The 24,412-nt window shown below is 36.8% G+C and overlaps 2 protein-coding genes across 2 annotated transcripts; both read left to right on the top strand.

Moving 5' to 3' along the window:
- Positions 1-2,978: 2,978 nt before the first annotated feature.
- On the top strand, positions 2,979-3,871 carry LOC111022307 (MLP-like protein 328). Its single transcript, XM_022299473.2, has 2 exons — positions 2,979-3,227; positions 3,326-3,871. The coding sequence occupies exons 1-2, from the start codon at positions 3,035-3,037 to the stop codon at positions 3,586-3,588; spliced, it is 456 nt and encodes a 151-aa protein (XP_022155165.1). The 5' UTR covers positions 2,979-3,034; the 3' UTR covers positions 3,589-3,871.
- Positions 3,872-13,982: 10,111 nt separating this feature from the next.
- LOC111022305 (MLP-like protein 329) lies at positions 13,983-14,827 on the top strand. The gene is made up of 2 exons (XM_022299472.2): positions 13,983-14,238; positions 14,330-14,827. Exons 1-2 carry the CDS (start codon positions 14,043-14,045, stop codon positions 14,590-14,592), a joined length of 459 nt encoding a protein of 152 aa, XP_022155164.1. The 5' UTR covers positions 13,983-14,042; the 3' UTR covers positions 14,593-14,827.
- Positions 14,828-24,412: the final 9,585 nt, after the last annotated feature.

Here is a 24,412-nt window from a genome sequence, read left to right as displayed (position 1 = left end):
AGTCAGAATAAACTTATCTGACTCAAATACAAGCTTGAACTCATTTTTGTTAAGTAGGGTTCCTGACAGAAGATTATTTCGAATCTCTGGCACATGTCACACATTAGTGAGGGTAAGTATATTTCCAAAAGTCCATTTGAGTAGGATTTTTCCTCTGCCTTCCACTGAGGCTGTTGAAGCGTTTCCCATGTACAGTTTATCACTGCCATCTAGCTTCTTATAAGTGGTGAACAGTGATTTGTTCCCATAGATGTGCCTAGTAGCACCAGTATCAATCCACCAGCCTTTGGTGTTAGAGGTCATATTTACCTCAGAGATGACAGTAGTTAAATTGTCATCTTCCATAGTGTTGGCCTGGTTGTTGGAGCTTTGTCCCTTTTTATGTCTACAGTTTGCAGCATATGGCCACTCTTGCCACAAACCCAATAGATTGCACGAATGCACTTGTTAGCGTCATTCCTTGGCCCAAGATTTACATTATTTGTCTTGGATTGATTGTTCTTAGGATGACGCCTTGAAGCTTCAGTAATATATGCATTAGCTTCAATTTTACGTGGCTCTTTGTCTCCCTTTCTGTTATCCTCTTCAATGCGGAGTTTCACAGTAAGATTCTCCATGGACAACTCCTTTCGCTTGTGTTTGAGATAACATTTGAATTCTCTCTAAGTAGGAGGCAATTTCTCAATCATAGCAGAAACTTGGAATGATTCATTAATGATCAATCCTTCACTTTGCAAATCACTAATGATAATTTGCAATTCTTCCAACTGATTGACTACCAACTTGGTATCAACAATTTTGTAATCTAAGAACTTTCCAACAAGGAGTTTCTTAGTACCAGCTTATAATTTCTTGTTTAATGCCCTCCCACAACTGTATTGAAGTATCAAAGGTATTGCAGTAGACATTATACAAGGTGTCCTCTAGGCAACTCAGAATGTAGTTGCGACATAGGAAGTTTGAATGCAACCATGCTTGCTTGGCAGCTTGAGTTTCAGGAGTTATTGCTTCTAGGGGAGTAATTGGGCATACCTCCTTTAGAATGTGAGCAAGATTCAAGGTGGTGAGGTAGAAGATCATCTTCTGTTGCCATCTTTTGAAGTTTTCTCTTTTGAACTTCTCTGGTTTTTCAGCATGAGATTTAACAATAGTCGATCCCATCATCGAATGAGCGTTGGCAGAATTGTTTGTAGCCATTTACTTTTCTTCAGATTTTTGGGTAAATATACACCAGTAGTAACAATTTACAACGTAACTGGCTACAAAAAATTATAGATCTTGACAGCTTGATGAACACAAAAACTTTACGAAATATAGTCCAGGCACGCTACAATAGCGCTGACCTGAAGACAATTATTCGCTCTGCACAAGTTGCTAGCAGACTACAACGATTGTCTCAGCATGATACAACGACTAACTTCGGTAGAACTGTATCCTCGAACTACTCGAATCTGGCAAAACTCTTAGATATTTGCTCTCAACATAAACAAGAAGAACAACTAAAAAAGAAGAGAGAATTCTTGTCAGAGAAGGAAAATATTCAATTGAGGTATGCTTTGATATCTCAAAATGAAGAAATCCACAACTATGTATAATTGTACAAACAAGTAACCTCTCACTCAAAATTAAACACACATGTAACATCTTTACATATGTTATATATGTAACTTTAACACATATTTGTAACTTTAACAAAATAAGAAGATAACTTAAAATTTAATAAAATAAAGAAACAAAACCACTATAATAATAAATAAGAATAATATTCACAACGTATATGTGAATAATTTCTTTTAAGTTTCACTTTCTTTCACATCTTGAAAACCAACAAAGAGTAGCTCATGTCTATTTAGATCTCTTCTCTTCTCAATATGGGATCCTTAACCGCTCTCAAGTTTTATGCCATTTTAATTAAATTAAAAAGAAAACTAAAATAGATATATGTTTTCCAGCTTTATCTTCTACGCATTCAATGTTTCTCTTTCAATGCATATCCTCGATAGCTCCCTCCAAATCACATTTCTTCTAAGAATGGAAATTTGTTTTCCAACTTTTTTCTTCTTTGTATTCAAAATTTCTCTTTTAATATATTTTTTTCGATAGCTCTCTCCAACTCAAATTTTTGTAAAACAAAGTTATTATATTTTACAACTTTTCCTTCTTCGCATTCAATCTTTAACTCATCTCTCCACAACTCTCCCTCGTACTCACATTTAATTTCTCTTCTTCCTTTTCTATTTCAAAAATCTATGTCTCCCTCCCTAACTTTCTTGCTCTAATTTCTTTTCCCCATTATATCACTTTTTTATGGATCTCTCTAGCAAATAATTTTTTAAATGTTAAAAGGAAAAATACTATAAAAAGCATGATCAAACACTTTATTTTTTCTTTATACAAATATAGGAATAAAAAAATTGTCCCCCGGGACTTTATAGTATTTATCAATGTTGATAGGGTTTCATCTCAAAATAAATTGGTGACAAGAGAGTAGCTCATGTTTATTATTAACTTTTGTTAGGTCTTCTTATCTTTTCAATGTGAGATTCTTATTAACAGTACTACCTACTGTGAGCTCTCAAATTCAAACTCTATACCAGTCACAGTAGTAATTCAACCTAGATATCAAAGTCTCGGTTAGAGATCTATATGAATAAAAAATTATCATCAAATACAGATCATTTTTGTTTTCCATTAAAAAAAACAAACTTTATCAAAAGCATTAAATTTTCACACAACTACCCATCAGAAAACAGAGAGAAAAATAAAAATAAAAGTAAAAATGGTATTCAAGGGAGCAACTAGGGTTTGATTGGTATGATAACCAAATTAAATCAACCCTTGGACACTACTTGCTGGTCCCTACCAACATGATAATTATTAAAAAAATAATAATAAAATAACAATAAAATAACAAAAATACCAATAAAATAATAAAATAGTTGATTATTAGAGGTGTATAAAAAGGGGAGGGCATTGGGCATTGTTGTAAGTGTCTTGTGTCAAGCAAATCTGAGAGAGTAATTGTTGAGAAACCATGTCTCTTTGTGGGAAATTTGTGAGTGAATTAGAAATAAATGCTCCTGCTGAGAAATACTACAAAATCTTCAAAGATCAAGCTTTTCATGTTCCCAATATTTCCCCAAATATCATCCAACAAGTTGAAGTTCATGAAGGTGATTGGGACAACCATGGTCATGGTTCCATCAAGATCTGGAATTACACAATCGGTATGTATATAGATGACTATCAATCACGATATCATGTTTTTTTCTTCTTTTACGAAATGGGAATTGATCTCTTTTTATTTTTTTTGTGATTTGTTAAGACGGCAAGACTGAGGTTTTCAAAGAGCGAGTGGAATTTGATGACGATAAATATGCGGTGACTCTGATTGGACTGGAAGGAGATGTGTTCAACCATTACAAATCTTTCAAGGGAACATATCAAGTTGTACCGAAGGGTCCCGAGCATAGTTTGGCAGTTCTGACCTTGGAATTTGAGAAAATTGATGATGGTTCCCCTTATCCTTACAAGTACCTTGATCTCATGAATAACATCACCAAGGACATTGAATCTCACCTTAAATAATAACCTTTTATGTCTCGGTTCGAGCTTCGTCTCTCTCTTTCCTTCTAATAATGGCTGAATAATGTGGTGTGAGAGTTGTGTCTTGCATTTGGAGTCATCTTTCGAGGCTTTATTTATGTATCTTTGTTACTTATTATTGTGTTGCTCTAATAAGGTTGTGGAATTTGTGAAAGATAAATAGTGGTCTCTTCATGTAAAAGTGATGAAGCTCGATTATTATATGTTTGCTTAAATATATAATATGTTGTACTTGGGATATGATCCATATTCCATAGTTTATGGATCCTTTTGTCTTCCTTTGCAGAAGTTTGATGTAATTTCTTACCAAGTCATCTTTCCCTGTTTTTTTCTTCTTTCCTGATAATAATTACAAATAAAATATAGGGAAAAAAATAAAAGTTTAACACTAAATTTAATTAGGTGTATCAATTTACTATGAACATTAAATTTTATTAAATGAGACTCTAGACTTAGATAAATGTTGTAAATTTTACTTCCTAATTCAACCGCGAATTTTATTAAAAAACAACATAAAAATCTTTAAAAAAATCAATAATTTAAATTAAAATCAAGTCGCACATAAATGAATTTTATTAAAAAAACAACATAAATACATCAGAGTTATTTATTATTTTTTTCTTTGAAATCCTATCAATTCTATCTCATGTTTTTATAATTACTTGAAGGCACCCATAATACTTTTTTAACAATATGTTTCAAATGAAAACCTATCGGAAGCCTAAAAAAGCAATCTTAATTTCAAGTTTAAGGGAAAAAGTTGCAAAAACTTTTTCAAATTTGAGGTAAAGCCCTAGTTAAGTGCAATTTTATGAAATTAAAAATTCGTAAAACTTCGTACATTTTGTCATATTGGCAACTATTTTCATCCCTAAAGTATTTTACGCAATTATCACAATGTCTTCATACATTGGCTGTATAATCCATCTCATCATCGGATTTCGTAGATTTCATAACATTCTCATTAGTAACATTTTCATTTCTTATTTCTTATTTCTTGTTTTCAATTTTTGAGAAAGATATGTGCTTGGGTCAACATTCATTTTTCTTGTTTCTAATTCAAGAAACGTTTCCAAAATTGTGAAGCAATTTTTAAAAACAACAAAGTAAAGTTTCATGTTTTTTTCTTAAACATAAATAAAAAATATTATTTTATCATCCTTCAGTTATAAAATGCATAATAAATATTAAAAAGAAATATAAATAAAAGTTTTGAAATTTTAGTTTTAAGAATTAATTTTTATATAAAGATTTACCTTTTATTATTTAAAATTTTAGAGAACCAAAAAAAAAAATAAACGGTTACAAATATGAAACTGTTTCTTAAAAAATAAAAATAAAAAAACAAGAAACAAGAAACAATTACCAAAACGTAGTTATCTTTCTATTTATTAAAAAACAGAAAATAAAAAACAACACCAAACTAGCTCTAAGGATTGATTTAAGTTATTTATTTATTTATAATATTTTGATTACTTGAATGTTTTGATTTACTTCAATATTATTGCCTTGTAGTTTTTACATTTTTTGTGTAATGATAAGATTACTTTTATTTTCATTGATTTACTATAGCTTTTAGATTTAGATCTTAGATAATCTTACTCACATTAGAAAATGTAACAAATGGGATAAAAAGAAAAGCAGACAACAAAAGAAAAGGAAAAAAAGAAAAAGATATTATATATATATATATATATATAAAAGAAGAAGAGAGTGGGGAAGTTAGGGAAGGGGTGCAAAGAAATTTAGCAAAGGATTGAAAATGTACCTCTAGGTTTATTATTATTATTATTATTATTATTATATGGATAAGTTTTTTTTCCAGTACAACATGTGTGAGGTGAGTAACTTTTTAATCGGAGATAGATACCTTAACAATCTCAAAAGTTGGCTGATAAATAGTTTTATTATTATTTAAGTCACTGCAAATACATTTATGCATAGGTGTAGGATATGTATATATTTTTCTCTTTATTTTACAATTTTCCATTCACCTGAACAATATTTTTAATAATTCAATACTTTATTCACTTAAATTTATTTTGGAAGGAGACCCACTCTATCACAAAGTGGCTATAAAATAAAATTATGTTTCAAACAATAATGAAGCTTGAAAAAAAAAAGTAATTTTTGATATTGCAGATCCCATTGATCTCATTGTGATAATATTTAATTCCATGGGTTTATTTTTATATTTACAACTCATGGATGCAATAAAGAGTGGGAATGAATCAATTGTCAACCAGCAGAAAGAAAATGAATTATAAAATAAAGCAATCATGCATTGACATAAATTATTGTTTTAGATATATAACTTGAAATATTGTGTAATAAGATAGATTAATTAATGAACATGCTGATTTGAGCTAAGATTGGATCAAATAAATTATTGAGGCCATAAAATAAAATAGGTACTTTTAAATATAAATTCAAATTTTACAAAAATAACATAATTCTAATCAAAGTCAAACTAAAATGAACAGCAAGCTAAATTTATGCTATGGAGTGAAATTTCTTCTAACTAGTACAATAGGTGCCTGAACCACTTGATAAATCAAGTGTTATATTTAATCATCTTAGTTTGAGGTATTTTAGTATCAATTAATTGGTGTACTAGTTTTTTTTAGTACAACATGTGGGGGTGTGAATTCGAACTCATGATCTTTTGGTCAGAGATAGGTGTCTGAACCACTTGAGCTATGTTCGATTTGACAGTTATTAAAACTAATAAATATGTATCTACAATAGTTATTATATAGTTAATCAATGTGTAGGTGTTGATAGTTATAATTAGAGTTCATCATTATATTGTTTTACATATATAAGCTATTAATACGTTTTTTGTTTTACTTAAAAAAAGTGTTTTATTTATTCAATTAGAAAAAACGAAGTTTTTGCGGAGGTGTATAGACCTCGCGACCAAGTACAAGAGTTTGAAAGGACAAAGACAAAAGCAATAAAGTTGGGAGAAGGTGGAGAAGCCTCTGCTGCTTCCGAGGTGTTACCCGAGCTCGTCCTGGAACCCAAGGATGTCGACCTCCTGAGAATCTATCATCCCAGCCTCTTGGGAGGAGTTCGCACCAGCAGTTGGAAGGAGAGCCCAGTCAACTTCTTGGGAAGACAGGTCCGCATCATCGCCCCAGTTGAGGTAGGCGTCGGACTTGAACTCTTTTAAGCATTCTCCATGAAGTCTTGGGGGCCAGGGGTCCCATTGGGGCCCGAAGCCCACTTCTCCGCATACCTTAGCTTGATGGGTGCGAGATAGAGCTCGGGAGCCATTTCCTGGATTCCCTTCATCAGGAACCTAAAGCCCGCGTCGCTGAAGTCCTTGGCAAAACCGTCGAAGTCAGGATGCTTGCGAAATGCCTCCTCCAGAATGACCCCATTGCTGAGCTTGGACTCTTCGAGCTCGAGCTTAGCCCTCAATTCTGCCACCTCGACGTCACGAGCCTTTATCTTGCCCTCCAGGTCGTCTCGGAGGCGTTCGAGGTCGTCGTTCTGCTTCATCAGCGCAAACTTCTCCTTCTCAAGGCACTTAGCCACAGCGTGCGCGCCCTTCAGGTTCTCCAGGTGCCGAGCAACCTCCATTTGAGCACTTTTGAGTTTGGCCTTGTCAGCCTCAGAGGAGGATTTCCATGCCTGAGCCTCCGCACGAGCCTCTTTGAGCTCTCTCTCCAGGACAACAGCAGCCGAGGAAGCCTCCCGCTCCTTCACAGTGAGAAGGTTGTGCCCCTCCAGCTCGGCCTTCATCATAAGAGCGACCTGACAAATGGCAGCGTGAGTCTGAAAAAAAAAAGACACCAAAAAACAAGCAATGGTTAGCCCTGAGAAGGTTATGCAAAGATAAAGTAACATCAGATCTTACCTTGGCCGAGTAATCCAACATTCGTTGAATAGCTAACCCTAGGGCACTGACAAACTTGGACGCTCTCCTCCAGTAGCGGTCGAGGCAGGCGCTCGATATCCGCATTGTGTTCTCCCTCACCCCGACACTCGAAGGTTCCACCTTGAAACTCATGTCGATATTCGAGGTGCCGTCCATCCTGGCTTCAGGGTCGTCTACCCAGTCTCTGAAGGGACTTACCCACCTCGTCCTAGGAGTGGTGAGCCTTGCGCTTCTTCTTCCTTCTTGGAGGAAGCCTTCCTCTAAATCTCCCTAAGGGGAGAAACCTCAAGGATCTCTTGATCCTGAGGGGCTCCAACCGCAGTCGCCTCCTGCGTCGAAGCTACTTCGTGTTCGACCTCAACCACGTCGACCTCGGTGGGAAGGTCACCCACAACAGAGGTAGGTGCCTCCTTACTCTTGGAAGCCTGCCCAGCGCGTGGGCGCTTGCGCCGAACATCCTGGGAAAAGCCACAAACAATGGTTTCAAAGAAAACATACGAGAGATAAGTATCGAAGAAAAGCAAAGGTATGACAAAGTACAAAACCAAACCAAAAGTACACCAACCTAGTTCCGAGTTCGGTCTCTAAGCTTCGGGTGGGGCTAGGAGAGGATTGTAATCAAGTAGTCCGGAGTTGAGAAGAAGCTTGTCTGTGATAAGCATGCTGATCTATTTAAAACTTTTGAATCTGTCTTTGAAAAATTTCAGAGCGTTGAAGGTCGGCTCGGAGAGTTGAGGGTTCAACCTTATAGCGACTGAAATTGGTATAGTTACGAGTTAAATTATGAAAAGCAATAATTGAAAGCAAGTGAAGACTTCACTCCTTACCTAAGTTCCTAAACCTATACGGGACGTTGAAGAAAGGTAGGTTGGACTCGTTCTTGGCCAGCCATGCACTGGAGGCGAAGAACCACTTCCCAACCCATTTCTTTATGGAGGTCTGACCCTTCAGAATGCCTCCCGCGCCCTTCCTAGCACACAAACAATACCTCCCTGGCTTCTTAGATATACGCTTAACCTCAAAACAGGCTAAGAGTTGATCGATTTCGAGGAGGTCCAAATCGTCTACCTCCCTACACCTTAGCCAAAATAGAACGACTAAACTAAAGATAACTCCCCATCTGTTGGGGGCCACTTGAGCAGAAGCTAACCCAGTTTGGACTAAGAACTCCTGCACTAAAGGGTGAACAGGAAGACGAAAACCATACTCAAACATTTTTAAGTAGAGGGTCACGCACCCCTCAGGTGGATTACAGCTCGTTCTCCTTCCTTAGGAAGCTTAAGGAGGATATCATCTGGTATGCCATATTTCCTACGAAGGGAGCCGAGGTAGTTCTCAGGCATCTGGGAAGGGAATTCTAAACCTTGCCCCGAGGTTGAGGTATCACTGTCATCCTCGACGTCTTCCGAGAACCTAAAGTTATCTATCTCCTCTTCTAGTTCGGAGTCTAACCTACTTGCAAACTCGTCTACGGAATGACCCTCTTAGGCGAAGGGTCCCGATTCCTAGCTGACCCACTAGACGAACTACTATTACTTAAGCTTGAGAAACTAGAAGAAGTCGACCTGACTTCGAAAATAAAAAAGAGAGAAAACTTAACAAAAGTGAAGGAACGAGACTGACCTAAAGATTCCGATCTGATGAGGTCGGACTCCAAGATTTCAGAAAGCGTAAAAAGTGGAGATCAAGATTTATGGGTATTTATAGTAACCCGAGATTTAATCTCCACCACACACGTGTCCAAAATTGAACGATCCAGATCGGAAGAAGTCCAAACGCCAGAGGTACTTGAATGCGCGCCGGATGACAGTTTCGTTTTCAAGGTTTCCAACATTAATAATTATTATGGCGGCATCGGAAGTCACCACATGGATTGGTCTTTTTTCACAAACATAACTTCTCTGCTAGATCGAGATCGAACCTAGTAGAGAGGGGGCTCATGTTTGGGGATGAAAAATCCTATTGTCACGTGGAGGGCGAAGATTCGCCGTCGATGGAGGATTTGAAGGAACAAACTTATGGAGCTCCATCTCGGAACCTTCCGAGATGAGAATATTGTCATTTCCTGTTAAGGAACCAACCTGTTATTTCCAGGAGTATATCCGAGTTCGATCTGCTCGAACTCGATACATCCGACCTCAAGTTTGACCAAGGTATCGACCTGTCGCGACCCCTGTCGAAACCTAAACCTATAAATAGAGGGTTTCATTTCACCATCAGGTATCGAATTTCTCCTTGAACCTAATATTGAGTCCGAGCTGCTTACTGACTTGAGCGTCGGAGATTTTGCCCTCTTGTGCAGGTCTTCCCTTAGCATTTCAGGTCGGAGCAAGGACCGGGTTCGAGATAGATTGACATTGTGCAATTCTTGCATAAACGAAATCTTTTAAACTTTCTAAGAGATACATAAGTATTTAGCTTCAAACTCTCTCTTCTTGAAGAAATTCTTACCACTATTTATTTATGTTTATCTCTCAAAAGAGTTCGTCTATCCTATTTATAATAGACACAAAATTAAATACAAATAGGATAATATTTTTCAAAATTCAAAAGACCTTTGATGAATAGAAACCGCTCGAAAACCCGACAACGTACTTTTTTTATTTTCTTGAAAATTGTGACAGCATTGTAGCACTATGATGCAACACTACGATGCAACAATGTTGTGGTGCTAAAGGCAGCAACATGTCCCTTCTAATCTTGGTTGGATCTCATTTTTGGACCGAATGCTTGTTTGAACTTTTGAGTTAATGATACCATATCAATATTTATGGGGTTCAAAATCAATTGATAATGAGAGGAGTAGTCCACTTATATTATAAACTCTTATTAAGTCAGTTACCTTTTCAATATGGGATCTTTAACGGTCTTCTCTCTATTTTCTTTTATATATTTTGCTCCCCTAGTCGTAAAAAATATAAGAGTAGTCAAGAGGAAGCTTCTATTGATCAATTCAGATACAAGTTTTATTCTTTAGAACACAAAGGTGTTTGCCTAAATCTAAAATCGTTTCAGATCTGGCTCATTCGTTCTAGATCTTGAATATGATCCAGAGATGCGGTCAATAATCTCTCCAGTGAAAGTTGCCTCTTATTTTCATTTATTATGATTCTTTTTTTACTTCTTTTCGTGGAGATTGGGTTGGTGTTCATGAAGCGGACAATATCCTTGAGAAACAAAGCAATATTAAAGCCTTAACATCGAAAGAAAAAGTTCATTGGGATGAAGAAGGCGTCTGCTGGTTTGTGTGGCTATGAGTCGTGGGGAAGAGGGAGAAAGGAGGAGGAAGGAGAGAAAACCGTATCATAAGTGAGAAAAGAATAAAAAATAATAAATTTTGCCAACTTTTTTTAAAATAATCTATGACAACACCTTTAAAGTCTAATCGATAAATTATGTGTCCTATTATCTTGTTGTTAGGTATCAACGCTCATGATTAACTCAAGTAATAACGACTAAATAGAAACTAAACTCTAACGTGAATAATGTGTTGCTCTTTTGAAACTTTCCGAACAAAAAAAAAAAAGTTCAATTAAGTTCAAGTAAAAACTTTAGGGATCAACATGCATGTAATTTGCCCTTGTAATTCTTTTTCAAGAAAATGTGCTAGGTATGCAATTACTTTTGTGAAGATTCATATTTGTAAATATTTTGAAAATTATGCTCCTCATTTAAACGTTCAGCGCTATGTCCTACTATGTTTTAGTTCTTTGAGATTCGAGAAATATTTCAAAATGGTCTCTCATCTGTTTTTATCGTTGGTTGATTAATATTAAAATGAAGTGGTAGTTAAATTGATGGTTGTTTTGCTCATTTGGAAAATATTTGTGGGTGATCAAAACTTTCTCATTATTCCCTTTCTTCTCTTCCTGTCCCCTTCTCCTCTTCTTCTTCCTTTCCCCTTTTCGACTAACCTCACCGTCGCTGTCACCTTTTCGTTGGCATCACCCATCGTCTTTACCGCGCCACCGCCCGATTAAAAATTGACCGCCGTTCTCTTAAGAGGAACATTCCTCTTAGAGATCTAGAAGAGAAACTTTCTCTCCTACTTGAAGGAAGTGAAAGAGTTCTTAGTGGAAGAGGAACGAAAGCTGTCTCGTTTCTCTTCAAAATATGTGAGAGGGGCGGCTGGTTCGAAAAGATGGAGGCAGTTAAGACAGTGGGTGACAAGACAAGACGACAAACGACAGCGAATAGACAATGGGGACGATGTGGTTAGCGGAAGAAGGGGAAGAGAGAAGAAGGAGAAAGGAAGAGAACAAGGGAGAAGAGAAAGTCTTAATCACCCAAAAATATATTATTAAAGTAATATATTTTCGAAATCAACCAATATAATTATCAATTTATCTGACACGTCGTTTTATTCCTAATAAAATAAGTGTAGGCACCCATGAAAGTTATATAAACTTTAAAAAAAGTTAATTAGGAGGCTAAACACGTCAAATCAATGTAACTATCATGGGTAGCTCATTGGTATAAAGGGATTAAGTAAATCGAGTGGGTTCAAATCTCATATTATTGTCACCTACTTTAAAAATTAATTCTCATGTGTTTCTCACCATAAAATGTTGTAGGATCATGTGGTTATAGATAAAATTGGTCGAAGTTCGTACAAGCTTACCCAAACATATCAAAAAGAAAAAAAGTTAATTAGGAGCACATACATATATAGCAAAAGTTAAATAAAATATTCCAAGAAGAATACAGTTAATAAAATTAATAAAAGAAATTACAGTTAATAAAATTAATCAGTAATCATTGTTCTTGTAGTTAATTAAATATCCAAATGAATTGTCAATTTATGTTAATTAATGAGAATCACATCAATTTATACCAGTTATCATTATTATGTTAATGATTTATAATTTATTAAAAAAATGCTATAGTGATTGTTTTTTTAAAATAATATATTCTTAACTTTACCAGAATTTTAAGAAAACAAGCGTAACCAAAATTTTCCAAACTTTACCAAGCTTTACATATTTACCTACTCCATTAGCTTTTCTGAAACAAATAAAGATAAAATAATAAGGTCACTTGACTTCTATTATGTATATAAACTTATTAACTACTAAATTGATTCAAAATAGTTTTAAAGGATAAAACTATATAAAAAAAAGTTATCAATTTTTAATAAAAATAATAAATAACCATCTGAGTTAAAAAAAGAAAAGAGGAGAGGGCCTATAAAAAAAATATGGTCATAAATTCAGAATAGAATACGACACGCAATCAATATTTTAAAAGTTTTGAGAGGTCACGATATCTATATAAAATATAAAAAATATAAAATATAATGCCCTGCCTCTGCATAATTACATTTACACCCGTGATTGGAGTGATTTTAATGGTCTCCTAAAATTATTTGAGTTTAGAACAAATATCTTTGAAAACAAGCTTGATTAACTATTTTTTTTTTATTAATCATACTTGGTATGATTGAAGGTATTAAACTTCCATTGATGCATCATTTTCATATGACCATGCACTGGATATCGATATAGGAGATTTTGAATCAGATATTTTATTCTATGATTAAAAGTCGACAAAATATAAAAGTAAGTATGAACAAAATATTATTAGTGTCAACATAATAATAATTATAAGAATTTTATGATTTATTATAAGAATTTTATGACTTGTTCTAAAATGGTGAAAGAATTATGTGTAAATTCAAACAATTTTTATGTTTTTCTATTTTATATTTTTTTGAGATATGGTTTGAACTTGACATTTTATCAATATATCTATAAAAATTGAGACAATTTCCATCAACATAGATATTTAAAATCATGAGGTGGTCTCCCATGGATTACCTACTTTTTAGAAGGATAAAAAATTTAATTAAAAAACAATATTTGAACAAGAACAAACTTACCCTTTTTTCTTAAACTTTTTCCACCTCAAAAAAAAGAATTGGTATCTTATCAACTAAACTAATAACCAAAAAAATGGGCTATTTGGTAATGTTAATGTTTTGTTGTTTCTATTTCTTAATTTTTAATAAACAAAAATGAATTGCGTGACCCAACGTCTATAAATTCATATATGATAAAACAATCTTTTTAATTATATGTTTTGTAACAAATTTGAAATGGGAGCAAAAAATAAAAAACTTGTTTTTGGCTGTTTTTAAAATTTCTATACAATTCTGAGAATATTCCCAAAAAATGAGAAATAATAAAGATAGTTAGTTCTAGAATGTTTAGTCTTTTTTAAAAAAATTAGAAACAACTCATTAAAAAAAACGGTAACATTATCCAAGGAGGCCTAAATAACTAGATTCAAATAATATTTTCATCCACTTAATATTAGCCTAATCAAAAAATGTGGGGACATTCATTTTCCTACAAGAAATGATTGACATGAACATACCCAGTGCTTACCTTTCTGGCCTCTACCACCATAATAATAATAAATAATTTAATAATATAATATAATTCATCAAATTTGATAATATAATTCATCACTATATAAAAAGGGGAAGGCATATGGTGCATTATTGTGAGTGAGTGTATTTTGTAAAGCAATCAAAAGGAGTTTTGAAACCATGTCTCTTGCTGGGAAAATAGTGAGTGAATTGGAGATAAATGCTCCTGCAGAGAAATATTACAAGGTCTTTAAAGATCAATGTTTTCATGTTCCAAATATTTCTCCAAAATTCATTCAACAAGTGGATGTTCATGAAGGAGACTGGGACAGCCACGACCACGGCTCTATCAAGATCTGGAATTACACCACAGCTGGTATGTGTTTTTCGTTTTCATTTGTTTCATGTGAATGACGACCTTGATCTTAGACAATCATTCTTTTTATTTCTGTGTGTGATTTGTTAAGATGGAGAGGTTGGAGTTTTCAAAGAGCGAGTGGAATTTCATGACGATAAATTGACAGTAGTCCTGGTCGGATTGGAAGGAGATGTGTTCAAGCATTACAAAACCTTCAAGCCATCGTATCAAGTTGTGCCAAAGGGTCCCAGACATTGCTTGGCACTTATGACCATCGAATATGAGAAACTTGATGATGGTTCTCCCTATCCTTACAAGTACATTGACCTCATGAACGGGATCACCAAAGACATCGAATCTCACCTTAAATGAACACCTTTTTATGTCTAAATATGAGCTTCATCACTATGTCATTTGGTAGCTTATTATGTTATGTGAGAGTTGTGTTTTCTAAGTAAGTCGTTTTTATGTATTGATTATGTATCTTTGTCTACTTAATCTTGTATTTGTGAAAAATAAATAAGAGTTATTCTCATGTAAGGAGTGATGATGCTTAATCATTATGTTTGGGTTAAATATATAAAATGCTAAACATATAAAATGCTTATGTGGATGTGACTCATTAGTGGCTATTTTTTATTATCTTTTGGAAATTAGATGTAGTTTCATTTTCATTTTCCTAAGAAAATTATATTAGGAATAAAATATATTGCATTCGTAATATCAACTATCAACTAATCTTTAGTTTATACGAAAAATAAAATTAAAAAAAAAAACTGTCTCCTATAATTATTAAAGAAACACTAGCACAAGTAGGAAAAAAAAATTAATAGCAACCAATTTTCAATTTTTTTAAAACAGTAAAATTTATGGGTCCAATCCACGCATAAGAAAGCAAAAGCGCAACATAACCTTAATGATCATGGAGTTCAAACAAATGATATACCACTAATATACTTGATTTGATGTATCTTTGATATACCTGGTAATGAGTACTGATATACCAACGATATACTTGATCTACCTAATATGAATGTTGATATATCTGAGATTTACTTCATCGTTGCAGAAGAAATGATCAAAACTCATCAAAACTTGCTTTTCATTAAAAACAATTTTCGGATGTTGCAGGTGCTCGATGCGCACTTCCGAGAATGGGAACCCGCTCTAGTTGCGTGCAACAGGTTATTATATGACTCCTCCATGGTTCGTACATGGTTACACATGTCCTCCCGTTCGAGCTGCATGGCAGCGAGGATCCTTTGACGATCGGGCTTCCGTGCTGTCTTCTTTACAGCCCAACCTCATGCTCGCTGAGCAATTTTGCCTTGATAAGGAGGAACAGGAGGGAGTGGTGGGTGAGCGGTGCGAGTTTATCTATGGAGCTGATTGCCTGCATGATCACCTTATACACGATCCTGGATACTTTTGGAGTTCACCTCACGCTGGAGATTTGGGTCACCATTGTCGATGCAACAACTCAGATGGCTCGAGCCAATAGACACTGCTGGTGGTGTCATTTCAGCTTTCAGTAGTAGGAATGACTTTGAATGTCCTTTCCCAAAAACGATGCCAAATGTTTATGCTTCAAACATAATAAGGTCAAACTTGGTCAAGGTCGAACACGTGGAATGATTGACCCGCTTCGTCAAGGAATGACTTGCACAAGATAGGCAAACACTCCGACACTTAAGTCTGTATCAGCTCGAACTCAATAATAAGTTCCACATAGAATACGATACTTGTCCGTAGAAGTGGTGCCCTTTCTTTATAGGTTAGGAATCCGACGAACCGTTACGGGTGTTGGAGGATAGATCCGTCATGTCTGAACTATGGATCTGACCCAAATACTGATCGCATCGTAGGATGGTTCCAATAACGAATTTATGATCACCAAGGATGTCACCTCCAAACCGTCTAAGGTGGCTTGATTTTTTGGAGGTGTCCAGATGGATCTTTCTTTGTCCTCTACGCGGCGATGTGATTTTCGTCCCAAAACAACATTCATCAAGAGTGAGAGACTAAATTGAAAAAGCGCTCAAACATTCCGGACTAAAACATATATTTAACTATATATACATATTCACTTGACCTGTTCTTTCATGTTCTACTTTAGGTTTTGGGACACGAGTGCTTGATTTGGTAATGACTTGAAGACAATGATTATTGTAAAAGAAGATCTTTTCCCTTTTAAAATGTTATATTGCGAATAGGTTCTTCCAATTAAAAAGTTGAAAATCTAAGACCTAACATTTCAAATCAAAATATCCCTCACAAATTCACATTACAGACTATTTCTAGCTAACCCACAAAATTTAATATTTCTTTTGTTTTAATGATTAAATATAAAAAACTCTAACATATGCAGCTTAATTTAAATTTTACTCGAAATAAAATAAACCTTTCCACCTCTCACTTTGAAAATATTGGTTTTAAAAATTCACAACCTGTTATTTTACATTAATTAATTATAGTTATATTAAAAGGTTCAAAAATTCAATATTATTTTTTAAGAAGACGATAATTTTTTAAAAAGATAAAATATATATTATATGATAATTTGAAAGGTTACTTTGGGGTTTTTAAAAAAAAATAGTTTTATTTAAATGAGAACTAATGCTTTTAATGAACACTAATGTTTAATATTTAAAATTAAGAAATAGAAGAAAACTTTCTCCCTCCCACAATCAAATGTTGGTTTTAAAAATTTATAAGCTTTTATTTTAAAATAATTAATTATATTTATAGTAAAGGGTTCAAATAAATTTAATATTATTTTTTAATAAAACAATAATTCTTTTCAAGATAAAATATATTATATGATAGTTTGAAACGTTATAAAATTATTCTCAAATTTATTGCATGACCTTTAATAGTTATAATAATGGAATAACAAAAGTCTTACAATTTTAATAGTTGACTTTTTAAAAACAAATAGTATAGGAAAATATATTGAAACTACTGATTTAAAGCATAAAATTGACAAACGGTAAGAATGTCAAAATTTCGAATACAAAAAGTTTGAATATTAAAAAATTGTCAAATTAATTCTAAAATTTATGAATTTATCTTGATATATATATATATATATATATATATATATATATATATATATATATATTACATAAAATTTGTCTTGAATTAGAATTACCGGTGGGATTTGAAAGAGTTAAAAATTTAACAGTTAAATATTTTGAAAAATAAAAGTATCAAAGTACATTAAAATTAATAATTTAATATATTTATAGATTTTTTTAGTACAACATGAAGGGGTGTGGTTCGAACTTACAACCTCTTAGGGGTATATTTCAATTACCGTTGAACTATGCTCGCTTTGACAATACATTTATAGAATTGATATAAGGATGTGAATAGTTCGAATATGAGAATTTTTTTTAGTACAACATATAGGGTGAGTGATCGAATTCTCAACTTCATATTGGAGATATATGTCAATTACCATTGAGCTATGCTCGCTGTGACAGAATCAAGAATATTGAATTTAAAAGGCTTCGGTCAATTTGTTTCTACAGCTAATTGTTAGATTTATGGTGTTACTCTTAATTATAGAAGTCTAAATATTAAAAATCTGGTTTTAGATGATAGATAATACCTAAATTGTCATATTTTTATTTTAATTTAAAAAATATAAATTAAATTCAAGTCTTTTTAGGACATTTTCACTTCAACTACCCACACACATTTCAGTTTTTTTTTTTCATATGGCTTATTATTAAACTTATTCAAAAAAAATATAACATCTGTTTGACGCAAAAATCTGACAAGGTACGTATGACGACTTGGGAGGTCGGCCAGCAACAATTAGAGCGGTTCTTGGGGTACCTGCAAGGAGGAAAGCCACTCCAACGCCCAAATCAGTATAGAGTCCGAGCTCAACAGATCAGTGTCGGACAGATTTTCATACCTGGAGTATATAGCAATCATCAGGGTATAGTCCTGCTCGAGCTGGGTTCCCCCGAGCGACCTTCGGTCCCAGCCATGGATCGGTCCGTTCCCTGCTCCATTAGGCGAGTCTGGGTGCCATGTTTCTCATACTAAGTTGTCGCGGGCAACCTGTTGTGGAAATTGTGAACAGGTCGAGTGTCCACAGTTTGACCCCCCAACATTGGCCCCCTCTCCGGACGGGTGACAGGTCATCTACCTAAGAGGTTGTTGCGGACGACCTGTATTTGGATCTTGTTTCTGAGCTGACGAGGATGACGTGGACCAATCAGTCTCCTCGACAGGGGCCTTTAATAGTCGCCAAGGGGTTTCACGTCGGACGCGACCTTCGAGGTGTTCTCAGGCAGTTAACCATCGCTTTTGGGAGTCGATCTGGGACGCTCATGAGGTGACACGTGTATGATGGAGATCGCTTCCCATTTCATATATATATACTTGAGGGCTTTCCCCTCACTTTACGCTTTCAAGACTCCCATTTGCTCTCGTGCAGAAATCAGTAACTCGTCTTCCTTCATTTCATTTCGCAAGTAGGTCGCAAGTGATGTCTGATAGGGGTAGTAGTTCTAGGTCAGGGCATAGGAGCTCAGAGGAGAGCTTCAGGTAGCCCTTGGAGGGATCCTCAATTTAGCGTCTTCGAGCGGTAGGTCGGCCTCCAACAGGTCGTCCTCCACCGAGTCTTCCAGTAACAGGTCCTCCTCCCCCGCGAACGGGGATGATGTGACTCCTTGCTTAGCTATTTAGCTATACGCCCCTCCCCTAGGGTCTCGGAAAAGCCTAAAGGTAGCCCATCCGACCTAGGCGATTACTGCCTGGCCTACTTCAGGGATAGGTATGACATCCCTTCATCGATATGGATGAAGTTTCCTAGGAGAGATGAAACAATAGAGAATTCTCCCGAAGGGCACGTCGCCTTTTATGAGAAAATGTTCGAGTTTGGGGTTAGGCTCCCCCTTCACCCTTTCGCGCAAGAGTTCTTTGAAATGATCAACATAGCTCCTGCTCAGCTCACACCCAACGGATGGGGCATCCTTCTTGGCTGTTGGATGCTTTGGTGGGGGCTCGGGGTAGACACCTTAGGTGTCGATTACCTTTCCTTGAGCCAGTTCCTTTCTTTCTATAGTGTCAAAAACCCCCCAAGGAAACCAGGTTGGTTCTATCTCACAGCTTTGTAGGGTGTTGGGAAATTAGTCAGAGGACCCTCTTCCATCAAACACTCGAAGAAGGATTGGTTCTACGTGTACGGCAATTGCGTCGCTAAGGATCGTGAAGGTGAGCTGAGTTGGTAGGTTCCTCACCAATTCAACAACTTAGGTAACGCCTCATTCTCCTTAGTCACTCTAGGTCTCCTAGTCTTGTCTTGTCTCCTAACCCTTGCTTTCTCACTTCGTAGTTCTTCCTAAGCTTGTCCCGCGACCTGACGAGCTCACCCGCGAGTACTTGGTGAAGATCCCCAAGATCTACCTGGTAGCTCGACATTATCTCGCTCTCCTCGTCGACAACAATTTGTACGACTGTGGCCTACACATCCTTGAGTGGGCCGTGCTGGAGGAGGTAGTGCAAGAGGAAGCGTTTAAAGAGTTTGCGCCGAAGGAGGTACCTGAAGAGATCGTACCAAACGAAGCTGCATCCAACCCACGTAAATCGAGCCCTTCCAGATCTCTTTCACCTCTCCTTTCTCCCTTCTCTAAAAATACGTCGCCTCTAGCTCTTACCTTGTCAATTCCATCCTTGTTGTTAAGTCTAACCGTGCCGCAGTGCAACATATATGTTGCCGACATTTCTCCTAGGTAGAAAGAGAAGGGCAACCAAGCTCGGTAGTAGCTTCACTCCCATAGAAGTTCCTAACGAGGAGGTACAAATGGGGTCGGTTCCAACCACGCCACGCTCCGATCCAATTGAGCCGGCTCATTTACAAACTGTCCATACCACACCTTCTATTGAGAAGAAAAATAAGAAGAATAAGACTCATAACGGTCTAGCCTGAGCCAGCAGGTGGTGAAGGAGGCTGAGGAGGTCGGTCCTTTCGTGATGGCTGCATCCGACGGGCCGGGTGCCGTGAGGAAGATCGAAGAGATGAGGGACTGCGACCTCTGCTTTCGGAATTTGCCTTCGTTTGGAAGCATCAATGCCCTGTCGCAACAGATCAACCGAGCCAATTCAGATCGAGCTCTGAAATTAATTTCTCAAAGTTATAAAAAATGGGGGGTTTTGTATTTAAATTTTGAAATTTAAAAAGATAAACTAAAAGGAAAACGAAAGTTAATCTTACCAAGTTTCCAATCAAAAGGTGTGATTTTCATCCAATTGTAATCTTGATCATAGGCTTTATAAAAAAATCGATTTCTTAATTCAAGAACTTAGTCTACTTACTCATAACAGCCGTGGTAAGTTTTAATTATCCTAATTTAATTAATTTAGACCAAACATCAAAATTAAATCTTATTAATTAATCAACTGGGCACGATAGCGTTCCATATTAATCAAAGAATTTCATTAAGGATGACTAAACCAAAATCAATTAGTTTGAGATAGCTACAAGTTAATTAATTTTGTCCCTTTGTTTCCCTAGATTCTATTATGCCAGCTATGTAAACATGGAAAAGCCATGAATACACACAAATAAGCCAACCCCTTGCTACATATTTCAATCATTCATGACAATTACGGATCACAAACTCATGGATAGCAGTAGAATAATTAATATGAATTAAGGCGTCAATTTAATTAATATAAATTGTTCATAAATAATAAAAACAAGAAATAAAGAATACTTGAAACAAGAAGAAATCTCTATCTAACCTGAGCCTCCCAAGCTTACAATAGGACATGAATCACCCTTGAGTTGGAAGAATTAAAGCCAACCACTCATGGTAGAGAGAGAACTTGAATTTTGGAGAAGAGATCTTTTTGTTGGAACTTGTATCCTCAATCTCCCAATAAGGCTTCTCTATTTATAATGATTAATTTTATCCTCTTTTAAAGATGAATTATCTCTAATAAGGAATTTCTAACTAATTGGGAAGATCATAATTAAAAGAAAACAAATTAAATAAAAGAGTTCCTAATCAATTTAGGATAATGTTTCCTATTTTGATTATATCTCTTTATTTACAAAATATCCTAAAAATTCATAATTCTCAAATTGAAGCGTCCCGCCATAATAATTGTGTCTGTATATATCTGTCGAGCTCTCCCAATTTGGTGAAGTTCACATTATCCTTTAAAATTGTGTTTTTAAATTATTATTCTTGAATATCTTTAATCTGCCACAAAATGATAAACTATAATTAAATTCAAAAACTTAAACATAATAAATTAATAAAATGTAGAATAAATATGTAAAATATGGGTGTATTTTTCGTCTTATCATCCTGGATGACAGCTCGGTCGAATATAGCATTGTATGTCGACCTGGCTTCAAGCACCACAAATTCTGCCATCTTTGAGATTTGAGTGCTTCCTTTCCCTAGGGTTATCGGAAGGCTGATTCAGCTCTCAGGTCTGATCGGCTCTCCTGAAAAACTGACCAACGGGGTGAGGCTCGGCCTGAGTTGACCTTGCTCCCATCCCAGAACAATGTAAATGGAAAAAGATAGAATGTTAGCGGAGGCACCTCCATCGATCAGTATGTGCCTGACTGTCATGTGGTCGATCTGAGCCTCGACGACCAAGGCGTCGTTGTGCGAGATGGGTAGGTGCTTCATGTCCTCATTTGAGAACGAGATTTAGTATGGGGCGAGCTGCACGTAGCTCGCGCATATCTCGTGCCAGGCTTCTCGCGCTAATGCCTTGCGTTTATTTCCCGTTTGCCCTCCGCTTGGTCCTTAGAAGATCATATTGATCACGGTGGGTTGATCGGTGCGCTTTAGGGGAGATCGCGTCCTCTCCCTTTCTGTCATTTCCCCTTTCGAGCCGCCTCCCCCATTTCCTCCTCCATTGGGAGCTCGTCCCACGTTCTTCTTAAAGTACCCTTTCTGACTGAGGCCCTCTATTTACCTTTTCAAGTCCTAGCAGTCGGAGGTGTCATGGCCATGGTCCTTGTGAAAATGACAGAACTTTGATCGATTGCGCTTCTCGAGGTCTCGACGTATGGGATTAGGCTCGGTGAGTAGGTCGAGCTTCGAGTCTTGTATGCTGGTGAGAATTTTAGCCACCGAGACATTCAAAGGTGTAAAGGTGTCATACCTTTCAGGTCGTACGCGCTTCTGGTCTTGCTTCTGTCGATAGTCGTGGTCATATTGCCGCTGTCGCTGCGGTGACCTTCGAGAGTTATCCCGACCTCTCTTTTCACTTGTGGAGTTGGTCCTCGGCGACTCTTCCCTTGACTGAATAGGCTCGCTTGCCTGCATGAACTTTCTAGCTCGTTCAATGTTGGCCTTGATGGTGACCTCGGGTTTCTTGGCGAGTGACCACTTCAGCTACTCATGTCGAATCCCCGAGGCGAACGCCGAGCATGCGAACTCCTCGCTGCAAGTTATTGTGATCTGCATAGAGAGGAACCTCCTCATGTAGTCTCTCAAGCTTTCCCTTGCCTTTTGCCTTATCGTAAGGAAATACTGGGCTGGGTGTTGGGTCTCCTGCTGAGGTGTAAACTGGGCCACGAATGCCTTGCGAAGCTGTTTTCAGGAAGAAATGGAGTGGGCCGTGAGCTGTCAGTACCATTTCCTTGTGGATCCCTGTAAGGTCACGGAGAAGGCCCTACATTTCATCACGTTAGGGTAGGCATAGAAATCCATTAGTGACTCCTAGGTGGACATGGTTCACCGGATCAGCAGAACCATCATACTTGTTGAAGCTTAAGAGCTTCCCTTTGGAGGAGATCGACGCAGTCAAGATGGCCTGCGTGAAGGGTGACTCATCGGGCTCGTCATCATAAAAGATAGGCTTCCCTTGGACCTTCCGGAGGTCATTCTTGAGCTCTTTCCAGAGCTGCTCAAACTGCAGCAATAGATCCCCGTTGTTAACCGACTCCGACCTCGTCGGGAGGTCATCCCTCTTGGAGTACTTTTGATCCAGCACATTGCGAATATCCCGTTCGTTTAGCGTGGAAAGGCGTGCGAGCATGTACTCTGGCTTTCGAGGGCGATCGTTTCCACCAAGGACGAGCTTTGATGGGTTGCATCCCATCGACCTCTCTTGGTCGGCCACTGTAGCCTTCGCCTTTCCCCTTCGGGGGTCGTATGTGATTTCGAGCTCGGGGAGCAGCACCCCCACTGTCTGTAATGCCTCAGTTAGGGCTGCGACCTGATCCCTCATGGCATCCATTTCTTCTTGCGGGTCGAACACCACCTCGACCTGGAGACAAGACTTCAACCTTTGGGAATTGGCTCGGGTCTTCGATTTCCAACCTGTCGGTGGCTTGGAGGCACCTGGACGAGCTTTCGGGTCCTTGGAGTGGTGGTTGCTTGATATTTGGAAACCTTCCGTCATGACTAGCATTCGAGCGATCTGATTGATCTGGCTACGACAGTCAATCCTCACAAACGGCGCCAACTGTTGATGCATAAATCTGCCAAGGCACAGATGACGACCTAGGAGGTCGGCTGGTAGCACTTAGAGCGGTTCCTGGGGTACCTGCAAGGAGGTAAGATACTCCGACGCCCAAGTAAGTATAGAGTCCGAGCTCAGCAGATCAGTGTCAGACAGATTTACATACCTGGGCATGGAAATTGGTGGTGTATTTATACGATCAATGAGCTAGATAGTTGTCTCATCAGGGTATAACCCTGCTCGAGCTGGGTTCCCCCGAGCGACCTTCGGTCCCAGCCATGGACTGGTCCGTTTCCTACTCCATTAGGCGAGTGTGGGTGCCATGTTTCTCATACTAAGTTGTTGCAGCCGACCTGGTACGTCGGTCGTTTGTGGAAATCATGAACAGGTCGGGCGTCCACAATTTGACCCCTCAACACCATCCGCCAAACTATTTTCAAGAATATGCTTGAAAAATAGGTGTTCTTCACCTACAGGTCGTCTCCTGTCAAACTGGTGCTCCACGTTTGATTTTTTTTTTTATTTGACAACGTTTCGTCTCTTACCTATTTTGGCTACGTATCGTAGGTCGCCTCTTGTGACTTGTTTACAAAATCTCTTTACATATAGGTGCATTCCAATATTTTCTTAATATTTTTTTGAAAACAAAAACCAAATTAAATTTAACCTAAAAAATCTTTAAACAACCAAAAAAAAATTATTTCTAAAAAACAAACTTTAGATTAAATTCAACTCTAAA

This window comes from Momordica charantia (genome assembly GCF_013281855.1).
Source record: "Momordica charantia cultivar OHB3-1 chromosome 9 unlocalized genomic scaffold, Mcharantia_2.0 BLBB01000009.1, whole genome shotgun sequence".
NCBI classification, from domain to species: domain Eukaryota; kingdom Viridiplantae; phylum Streptophyta; class Magnoliopsida; order Cucurbitales; family Cucurbitaceae; genus Momordica; species Momordica charantia.
Note: the sequence above shows the minus strand (reverse complement) of the source record. Positions and strands in the feature narration are given on the sequence as shown.

What these genes read in the sequence shown, in the direction of transcription:
- LOC111022305 (XM_022299472.2), top strand. Translation starts at nt 14,043, where the DNA reads ATGTCTCTTGCTGGGAAAATAGTGAGTGAATTGGAGATAAATGCTCCT. An exon ending in CTGGAATTACACCACAGCTG is followed by an intron (nt 14,239 to 14,329) that starts GTATGTGTTTTT and finishes TGATTTGTTAAG; the next exon opens with ATGGAGAGGTTGGAGTTTTC.
- LOC111022307 (XM_022299473.2), top strand. Translation starts at nt 3,035, where the DNA reads ATGTCTCTTTGTGGGAAATTTGTGAGTGAATTAGAAATAAATGCTCCT. An exon ending in GATCTGGAATTACACAATCG is followed by an intron (nt 3,228 to 3,325) that starts GTATGTATATAG and finishes TGATTTGTTAAG; the next exon opens with ACGGCAAGACTGAGGTTTTC.